The sequence below is a fragment of the Sardina pilchardus genome, chromosome 17 (genome assembly GCF_963854185.1).
Source record: "Sardina pilchardus chromosome 17, fSarPil1.1, whole genome shotgun sequence".
NCBI classification, from domain to species: Eukaryota; Metazoa; Chordata; class Actinopteri; order Clupeiformes; family Clupeidae; genus Sardina; species Sardina pilchardus.
The window spans coordinates 21,664,204-21,675,218 of NC_085010.1; the positions used below are offsets into that span (position 1 = coordinate 21,664,204).

General features: G+C 47.1%; 1 protein-coding gene across 1 annotated transcript in view; it reads right to left on the minus strand.

Annotated features, from left to right (window-relative positions):
• bltp3b (bridge-like lipid transfer protein family member 3B) overlaps positions 1 to 11,015 on the minus strand; it is a 55,673-nt gene that overhangs the window by 33,050 nt on the left and 11,608 nt on the right. The window contains exons 3-6 of the mRNA XM_062518524.1: positions 2,545 to 2,583; positions 1,998 to 2,089; positions 1,330 to 1,519; positions 619 to 759 (exon numbers count right to left, since the gene is read on the minus strand). Coding sequence (XP_062374508.1) covers positions 619 to 759; positions 1,330 to 1,519; positions 1,998 to 2,089; positions 2,545 to 2,583 — 462 coding nt within the window. The remainder of the gene's footprint in view (positions 1 to 618; positions 760 to 1,329; positions 1,520 to 1,997; positions 2,090 to 2,544; positions 2,584 to 11,015) is intronic.

Genomic DNA, 11,015 nt, shown 5'->3' on the forward strand with positions numbered 1-11,015 from the left:
CTTTACTATCCTCTATTGACAGATGGGTTCAATGAATGTGTGATTCAGTACAGACTACTAATTATGTGGTGAATGTCACTGTGTATGCTTGTTACTGGGTATAAATGAGGTCTGTCCCTATAGTCAAAACTGAATGGCGTGTGTGTGTGTGTGGGCGTGTGTGTGTGCGTGTGTGTGGGCGTGCGTGTGGGCGTGCGTGTGTGCGTGTGTGTTTCCTCATTTGTTTCTCAATGAGATCAATGGTTGATTGATGAATCAGAAGAGTGATGAGTCTGATGAGACTGTGACTGTGTGTGTGTGTGTGTGTGTGTGTGCTGCTCACCCATCTCTTGAGCGTGACTCTGATCTTGGACTGGTTGGTGATGAGCCTGATGGGTGTGCTCAGGACCTCTTGTGTGTGTGTGTGTGTGTGTGTGTGTGTGTGTGTGTGTGTGTGTGTATATATATGTGTGTGTGTGTGTGTGTGTGTGTGTATATATGTGTGGGTGTGTGTGTGCGCTGCTCACCCGTCTCTTGAGCGTGACTCTGATCTTGGACTGGTTGGTGATGAGTCTGATGGGGGCGCTCAGGACCTCGTGTGTGTGTGTGTGTGTGTGTGTGTGTGTGCATGCTGCTCACCCGTCTCTTGAGCGTGACTCTGATCTTGGACTGGTTGGTGATGAGTCTGATGGGGGCGCTCAGGACCTCGTGCTCGCCGCTCTGGATGGCGTCGGCCTCGATGCGGATCATCTGCCAGCTCACCTCCTTAAAGGTCAGGATCTGAAATGCACCCCAGAATACACCACCGCGCGCTCAGTCACCATGGCAACGCCAATCTCAGCCGCACCTCTCTGTCGGACAACCTCACAGTTTTGTTGGGAAATGACCACAATCACAAAGCGAAAAGGACAACAGGGGAAGGTGTGGCAATGCATTGCACCAGTACTACAGTGATCCTGGATATACAGCACTTGCAAATGTGGTTCCAGACCAAGTACCATTACCATGTTGATATATATATGTAAACATATATATATATATATATATATATATATATAAATATTGGCACATATTGTATAAATACAGCTCTTTTTCTGCATTTTGCACTGCATACCTTTGTGAATCCATTGCACACTGAACACACTTCATCCAACTATATCATGATTACACTGACTCTGGTAAGATGACGTAACAGTGACAACAGTATTGAGAGGTAGAATGTGTGTCTGTGTGTCTGTGTGTCTGTGTGTCTGTGTGTCTGTGTGTCTGTGTGTCTGTGTGTCTGTGTGTCTGTGTGTCTGTGTGTCTGTGTGTCTGTGTGTCTGTGTGTGTGTGTGTGTGTGTGTGTACCTCCCCGCGGGTCGGGTCCTGTATCCTGGTGAATCTCAGGTCGCTCTGGGCCCAGCTGGTGTTGACGCTGTACACCTGTAGCTGGGAGAGCTCGAAGGAGGCGTTGAAGGCCTTGGCACTGATCCGGATCACTATGGAGTTGATGGACAGAGAGATGCCCTCCACCACCTTCTCCGCAAAGCCATATTCACTGCAGGGAGGGAGGGAGAGAGAGAGAGAGAGAGAGAGAGAGAGAGAGAGAGAGACAGAGAGAGAGAGGGGGGAGAGGGAGAGAGAGAGAGAGAGGGGGGGGGGGGGAGGAGATGGAGAGAGAGAGAGAAAAGAGAGAGAGTAGGAGGTTTAACACTCTTTTATTAAACCATAAAGACCACATAAACCGCATGAAAGGAGATTATCGTTTGAAACTCCTTTATTGAAACTTCAACCTTCATATGGATCAAGGAGAGAAAGGAGCCCAGAGTGGGCATAGATGTGTGTGTGTGTGTGTGTGTGCGTGTGTGTGTGTGTGTGACAAGGAAGTAGAATAGTGGATACTGAGAGATTTGCCGAAAAAGAAATGAAAAAGAAAGAAATCAAATGAGGGTAATTGACTACTGTGTGTGTGTGAGAGAGAGAGAGAATGTGTGGAAGACGTGAAGTTACAGAGGCAGACGAAACAATAATCTCACCTTTGACCTGATGCTGTTGCTATGGGAGACGGACCATTTGGTGGGCGGGGCTCGTCACAGGTGCTCATCTCCATCTCCACCTTATCCAACGACTGTAAAAAGAGGCAGAGAGGTCACCTAAGGTCGCTGATGTGCCGTGACTGGACCTCACATATCAACTACAGTCCTACACTTAACCTTGGTCAATTCATGTGGAACCAGTCATGATTTCTGCCCCTCCAGATGAGAGTGTGTGTCTGGGGATATCTCTGAAAGGAATGGGCTTGATTGTCTCCTAAAATCAGTAGTCACCTGCAGTGGTTTTATCTGTCTTGTTTCAATCAGAATCAACTTTGAGCTGGACTATCACAAGGGACTGAACTGGTGTAGAACATTCCAGAACAAGGAATCCACTGAACATTCTCACTACTGATTAAGTAGAATTTCTCTAGTGTTCTCTTGGCATAGAGTTCTATTCCATATCTGTGTTTATACACAAGTACAAGTCCAAAACCCATAGACAGTCCTCCGTCCTGCAATGTCTGCAAGGGAAGTGAGACAGACTTACCAAGCTTATGGGATGAGTCTTCAGCTTGGTCCATGGGATCTGGGGAGAGAGAGAGAAGGGAGGAGGGGTGTTAATTCAACTATTATCACAAATTCCCACAGCAACATCAGGCTTATATCCTCCTGCAATTAGACAATACCCCACCGTCCCTCCCACACACACACCCACACACACTCACAATTTCAAAATGAGAGAGAGTGAGACACCAGCTGGTTGGCTCAAGTATGGCGTGTGACTGATGCAGATCAGCCTGTTTGGCATGTCGACATCTGTGAGCTGTGACAACTCGTATCATATATCATGACAGAAGAACAGAAGACATAACTCTTGCCAAGTCAACTCTAAACGACAAAGATGTGCAGAAAATACCACACATTTTTTTACTAGAATCATATCCTTGTTGCCTTACAGGCGTGTCTTACCTGTGAACACGTGAAATAGAAACTAAAAGATGATGAACTAAACCATCAAACAACCTGTCCACAGACTACAACAAACAACATTACAGTAATTTCCCGCATATAAGCCGCATTGTGTATAAGCCGCAGGACAGTGTTTTATGCCAGTTAAAAGAAACAAAATCATATTGATACCATATTAACTGTCCCCGTGTATTAACCTCATAGCTGAGGAAATTATGCAAAATCAATGTAAAAGCCGCGGCTAATAGTCAGGAAATTACGGTACTAGAAAACCCTGTCTGAACACATCTTACGCATCCGTATTCTTACACACCGTATTTGACCGTATACTTACAGTCAATCACCAAATCTAAACTGCCATTTGTCTTATCGCCCTTTCATGCTAATCTTAGTTCCCCTACAAAAACCTCCCCAGATGATCATCATCTCAAGACCACGTGCTAGTACTCGTGTCTTTAAGTACTTTCAGCCTCGCGCTGCAAGGGCGCATTTCTATACGTCATCGGTACGCCCCCTCACTCTACCCAGAACTGTTCCGGCTGCATTCCCACCTAAGCGCACCCGGGTAACATCTAGAAGTAGTACTAGGGGGCTAGTAGGGCGAGTTCCGGGTAAAAAAATACTCGAGTTTTGCGTTCCCACATACAGCCACCCGTTTGATATCCGTTTGACATCCGGATGTCTAGCTCATGTGGGAAAGGGGTTTAAGTCACACCTGTGCTATTACAGGCTGTCCGTTGGAACACTCCATGAGGGTTTTCAAACTCGTGTTCCTGCCTCTGAGACACTTTACCTTGCACAGCCCAGACAGCTGTGTGGGAAACAGGCCAGACTTGCAAAAACCTTCCTGAAGTATGTGAACAAGCTGAGGGTAATTAAAATCTGGGGCACAGCCAGAAACCCCACAGCTGAGTAAGGAGGAATGATGTTGCGTTTGTGTGTGTATGTGTGCATAGTGTATGTGTGTGTGTGTGTGTGTGTGTGTGTGTGTGCATCTCACAAATATTTAATTTCACCACACCCATAATTACTCAAATTAATATCAAGCTTTAGTCAGCATATCTTGTGCATGTGTGTGAGGGAGAGAGAGAGAGAGAGAGAGAGAGAGAGAGAGTGAGAATGTGTGTGTGAGAGAGAGAGAGAGAGAGAGAGAGAGTTTGTGTGTGTGTGTGTGTGTGTGTGTGTGTGTGTGTGTGTGATGAAACAGCAGTGAAAGCATGAGGAAGCACGCTCATTATGTCGTCAATCCCCATTGAATACATTTGCCTCAGAGGGAAGAAAAGACACAATGGGAGGAATGAACATGAAATAAGAGAGGAACATGAGAGAGGAGAGCAGGAGAGAATGAACGACAGCACACAGAGAAACGAGGGAAGGGAAGAAATGAAATGAAAGACAGCACAGGAGAGATGGAGTTCCTTTATTGTTTGAGGCCAAAATGGGAACAGAGCGTGTCAGTGTTTCAGAACTGAATGACCTGAATTGTGATTGTGATAAGATGGGTTCATATCAGCTGCTGGCTTCTGGCCACCAACCACTAACTAAGCAGTTAACTCTGACAGGAATATTACAGAACTCAAACAGCAATTATAGTGAGCCTGTTTAGCATTAGCTGTTAGCAGTACCCTGTACCTTGACTGAGGTAAAAAAAAAAGAGGGATAATGACCTTAATAAAGACATAACTGACCTTAAAACATGACAGAAGAAACGGTTTTGGAGAGGTTGGGGCCTTTCCTGAATGAACTCACATTGGCCCAGTGGGAGCCATCGCATCATTGGTTGAATAAATGTGCAGTGACTGACACATCATCTCTACGACCCTTTAGCGATTAGCCATTAGCCATTTTTAGATAAATCAATGTGTAGTGTCTCAGGTGAGCCTGTGAAGCCGTCAGCAGTTGGCCATCATCAGCATACTGGGTTAAAACACTGAGATGTGAATCAACTGGATCAATAGACCAGCTAGCTTTTAGTGCTTCAGTTTCAACACATGCATGCTTAATAAGATATTTGCTAAATAAGCCTTTGAATTGAATAAATACAAGTAGACTAAAGTGAACTGAACATGCCCAACACTTCAGTGTTAGGGCAGATGCTATTAGAAGATCATATGACTATATCACTAAGGCAAATAGACTAAGTAAACATATGGTAGACAGTTTGCTGTCCGCCCAAAGAATCACAGCACATCAATATCCTGCCCTACTTCTATGACAACAGATGTAAACATTTCCCCAGGGAAGGATCTAACACATGTGTGTCAGGCGTGAAGCTGGCATCTCTCCAAACTAGTCCACAGACCCAGCAACCAAACAACCACCACGCTGTGCTTTCAGTAGAGAAAAGTCAAACGTGGTGAGCATCACACACACACACACACACACACACACACACACACACACACACACACACACACACACACACACACACACAGACACACAGACACACAGACACACACAGACAGAGCAGGTGGTGGGTGGAGGAATACAGAATCAAGGATACGAGGAAATGGGTAGGCCAATAGTCAAATAGTCAACCTTTCAGTCATTTACAGTAGGAAACAAATGCTACAAGATTCTTGAGCAGTAACAATAATACATCCTCAAAGAGACGAAGGGTCTATGATGTCAAATAAGTGTCAAATAAGACAACATACCAAGGAAACCACTTTACTGGTAAAAAGGCATTATCTAGATCCATATGCCATTGCCACTACCATATTCATTCTTATTTCTAATCAGCACCGCTCTAAGCCTGCCAGGAAGATCATGCAATTGGTGAAATAACCTGTGTTAGGCGCACAGGTACATGGCAGGACTTTCTGAGGCCAGAATTTGACATCAAATTGGCTTTTTAGATGCTGTATTAAGGTACAAATCCTGCAGAGTGTACCTTTAATTCTGTATATCAGGACTATACTGTAGGTGACAGATAATTGAAGCCCTTGTGCAATTATATATCAGGTTTAACTTCCTCTGGGCTACCTTACCAAGGTTTCCCACTAAACCACTTACTTGGAATCATGGCGTTGTAACAACTTTAATCACCGTTCCATATCAATGTTCCATATCAATGTTCTTTTCAATGGTAACTACTGTATAACAAGTGTCGAAATGACGGCTGAACAAGGAAGCAGGCTTCGCAAAAATGGAATCAACTGCAAACTAGCTAACTACCCATTGTTATCAGTGTCACAATAGTACAATAAACACTTGCTTGTGTCCTTTGCGCACTATAAAGGCATATAGTGGCAACCGGGCGATAAGCGGAATAACAGTCTTCGAGGTGTCCCGCTCAACGGAATTAATGTACTTGGCGGAGTAAACTCAATTCAGTCGTTATGGCTAACTTCAGTACACTCACATGCACACATCCCCTATTTATACATACACTAGCAAGACGTCACAGAGTTAGCACCGCACTTGCTGTATGGAAAAGGTGTGTGAATGCATACATCAACTGCTTAAGGAAGGTGCTTTTTTAAGCTGCATCTTAAGACGTGTGTGACTCAGAGACAACCAGACGGACACACCCTGGCCCTGCGGTCCTCTGCTGTGTGCCCTGTGCTGTCCACTCCACTCCATCTTTCTCTCTCTCTCGCTCTCTCAATCTCTCTCTACCTCATCTTCATCCCTCTGTCCCACGCTATCTCAATCTCTCTACCTCCTCTCCATCCCTCTGTCCCCCTCTCTCTCTCAATCTCTCTCTACCTCCTCTTCATCCCTCTGTCCCCCGCTCTCTCAATCTCTCTACCTCCTCTTCATCCCTCTGTTCCCTGCTCTCTCAATCTCTCTTCCTACTCTTCATTCCTCCCACCCTCTCTCAGCCTCTCACTACCTCCTTTTCACCTCTCTGTCTCTCTCGATTTCTCCCTCTCTCTCCCTCTCTACCTCTCTCTTTCTCTCTCTCTCTCTCTCCCTCCCTCCCTCCCTCCCTCTCTCTCTCCCCCTCTCTCTCTCACTCCCTGTCCCTCTCCCTCTCTTCTCCCCCTCTCTCTCTCTCCCTCCCTCTCTCTCTCCGTGACTCAGAGCTGCCCATTGCTGACGGGGCATCTGGGCCGAGGGCGGACAGCAGGAGCGCGAGCGCCCTCCCTGGATGAGACACGGCTGAGTGGCCATGATGACCTTTCACACAGGGGAGATTAGAGAGAGAGAGAGGGAGATGGACAGGTAGAGAGGAGGGAGGGAAGGAGGGAGAGAGAGAGAATGAGGGAGATGGAGAGAAAGAAAGAGATGGACAGTGGGAAAAAAGAGAAAAGGAGAGAGAGGAAGTCTGGGGAGAAAAAGAGCACAGCACGTTACAAAGAGAAATAAGGAGAGAAAGAGAGGAGGGCGGAGAGAGAAAAAGAGAGAGAACGGAGAGAGAGAGAAAAAGCTGCAAAGAAGAAGTGAGAGAATGGGAGACAAGGGGAGGGAGGGAGAGAGAGAGGAAGAGAGAGGAGGAGACACAGTATGAAAGCCACACGACAGAAGGAATGTGAGTTACACAGGGGTAGAAAATGAGACCTCATCACAGCAGCGTGAAATGACATCTTCTGCGCAGACCGGAGGAAGAGGAAGAGGAAGAGGAAGATGGGGTCAGGAAGTTAGACAGCCACCGAGCCTGAGGACGCGCTAATACAGAAAGTGACAGAGGAGTGGGAGTAGGAGGAAGTCTCAGCAAGTAGCGAGAGAGAGAGAGAGAGAGAGAGAGAGGAAGAGAGAAAAAGAAAGAGAAAGAGAGAGAGAGAGAGAGAGAGAGAGAAGTAGAGAGCACAGAAAGCAGTGGAGAGCAGAAGGTCTAGCTGTGTCCGATGTGTCCAGTTGACACACGGCCAGAGAGGCTGCCCAGGTGCAGAGGTGTGTGCTGCCGACTAATCTGGACCACGGCCAAATAACACCACTCTCTCACTCTGTTCATCCCCCTCTCTCTCCTTCTCTCTCTCTCTCTATCCCTCTCTCTGTGTCTGTCTATACATGTCTCTCGCTCTCTTGATCGTCCACTGCATTGCATTGCCTCTTCTCACATCAATAACAGCAAAAAAACAGGCGCATAAACCATATTGCACAAGACACATTTTCACACCCACACAGGCAATTAAACAGCTGAGGGTGACAACAGTCTCCAGCCTCTCTTCACATGGACACACACACGTGGGCATGCACACACAAACGCACACACGCACACACACACACACACACACACACACACACCAAGCCAAAGCCTGCAACTGAACCCCTGTTACACAACATGCCCAGTATCATGGTCAGGTGTCAGAGTGACGGAGGTGCAGTGATGTCAGAGAGACAAAGAGAGGGAGAGAGGGAAGAAAGAGATGAGAGCGAGAGAGAGAAAGAGAGACACACAGAGGGAGGGACAGAGAGAGAGAAAGCAGCAGCAGCTAACTGCCACTTGGGCTAAAACAATCACGCTGAGTCCAGTGATGCTCGTTTACGTCACTAAGAGTTTTTCTCTGAGGAGGGCCGGGGGCGATGCTGACATCAGCGTCTGTGGAAGGAGGACAAACTCTGTGTGTGTGTGTGTGTGTGTGTATGTGTGTGTGTGTGTGTGTGTGTGTGTGTGTGTGTGGGAAAGAGAGAGAGTTTCTGACTGTGTAGCTGTGTTTGTGTGTGTGTGTGTGTGAGAGAGAGTTTCTCTGTGTGTGTGTGTGTGTGTGTGTGTGTGTGTGTGTGTGTGTTTGTAATAAAGAATTAGCTCATTGGGAGCAAGGTGGGAAAGGAGAAAGGCAGGGGGAGGGTGCTAGAGTGAATCAGAACTCCTGCAGCATCAGCAGCTACACTGACAGCAACTATAATGAGCTTCATCCAGGGGATATCTGGAGAGAGAGAGAGAGAGAGAGAGAGAGAGAGAGAGAGAGAGAGAGAGAGAGAGAGAGAGAGAAAGAGAGGATGAGAGAAGGAGGGTGCCAAGGACCCATTCTCTTCAAAGTATGAATACTTGCACAACTCAAAGTACACATGCGCACACACACCCACACACATCCACACACACACAAACACACACACACACACCTCTATTCATCTGTCGTCCTATTCGCTCTCTCACACACCCCCACAAGTTCTACACCCTTCTCCATCAGCCCACTCTGTGACACATACACACATACAGCAGTCAGAACACCTACATCCTGGCACCTCCAACACACAAACCAACCTGGCACACATGCGCGCGCACACACACACACACACACACACACACACACACACACACACACACACACACACACACACACACACACACACACACACACACACACACACACACACACACACACACACACACACACACACACACACACACACACACACACACACACACACACACACACACACACACACACACACACACACACACACACACACACACACACACACACACACACCTTCCTTTACAGTCCTGGAACACCCACAGCCTATGTGTGTGTGTGTGTGTGTGTGTGTGTGTGTGTGTTAGAGTCAGGCATTCTCCTCATCGACTACATTGATTCAAAAGGTGTCTGCTTAACAGATGGGCGAGTCTACTGCAGCCAAGAGAGAGAGAGAGAGAGTGGGGAGAGAGATGGGGAGGGGAGAGAGAGAGAGAGAGAGAGTGGGGAGAGAGGGAGAGAGATAGGGAGGGGAGAGAGAGAGAGAGAGAGAGAGTGGGGGGAAAGGGAGAGAGAGAGAGAATATGAGGAATAAGAGAGGAAGCATCTTGTCACGAACACACTGCCAGCAACAAGAGAAGAGGTGAGACAAACGGAAGGAAGAGAACAAGATGAAGATGGAGGTGGAGGTGGAGGAGAGAGAGAGAGAGAGAGAGAGAGAGAGGGAGGGATGGAGGGAGGGAGGGAGGGATGGAGAGAGAAATACAATAGACGGCACTGCAGTGTAGGGAGTGTGCGCTGTCCTTAAAGCAAGGCCAGGCAGCTGGTGAATCAGAGGCTGGTCAGCGTAGCGTGGTGTGTGTGTGTGTGTGTGTGTGTGTGTGTGTGTGTGTGTGTGTGTGTGTGTGTGTGTGTGTGTGTGTGTGTGTGTGTGTGTGTGTGTGTGTGTGTGTGTGTGTGTGTGTGTGTGTGGTGTTAATACTGCAGCTTGCTGAACTCTTTAAGAGAGCACAACGCACTGCAGTGGTGGGTGTTCCAAGCCTCAACTCCAGGAGAGCTTGGGGAGAGCTAGCCTAGCGTGCATCACGTATGCAGCCTGTGAATACGCCTTAGCTGCAGCACAAGGCTATGCCTCGCTCTGTCCCTGAGACACTTTGATAGCATTCTGCACTGACCACCGGCTGCTGTCGGAAGTGAACACATTTGTTGTGAAAACATGGAGACTGTAGAAACTCTGCGTGCCTACCTCTGAAATGATATGGTGTTTACACATACTACTTATCCTGAGTGACCACAGACAAAACACATGTCCGTATGTATGGCTCTCCAAAATGGCAAATTGGTCCCAGATTATTTCAATAAGGTTCAAAAATAGCAAAAATATCAAGGGTTGGCATGATTACAGGAAGAAAAGAGAGGCGTGATCATTACAGTAAAGGTCACTGTTTCAGTGAAAATAGCTTTTTAATAAGTATTAATGCTATAAATTTACAGGTAATGAAACCTGTGATGGTGAAGAGGCTGACAACCGTTTTATACTCGCGCTCACTCATACTTATGATAACGATTGGGAATTAACAGTCTGCCATGAGGTTTGTGACAACAGCCCCTTGTGAGCATGATTATCATCATGAAGGCGATAATAATAATAACGATGACAAATATGTGGACACTAATGAGGATGATCCCAATTGAGCAGGCCAGCAACCAACGCCGATAAGACGTCTAATGATGACAAAACGCCTTCTAGAGATGCTACAGGTGCAGGAGGGAGAAGAGGGGGAGGTGAGGGGAAGAGGAGGAGAAATGGATAGAATAGAGGGAGAAAGAAGAGGAGTGGGGAAGAGAAGGGGGAGGAGGAGAAAACAAGAAGGTTGATAAGGAGGAGAGGAGGGGGAGGAGGAGGAGAGGAGAAGGATGAGGAGGAAGAGGGGAGGAGGAGAGGTGGAGAAGGAGAAGGAGG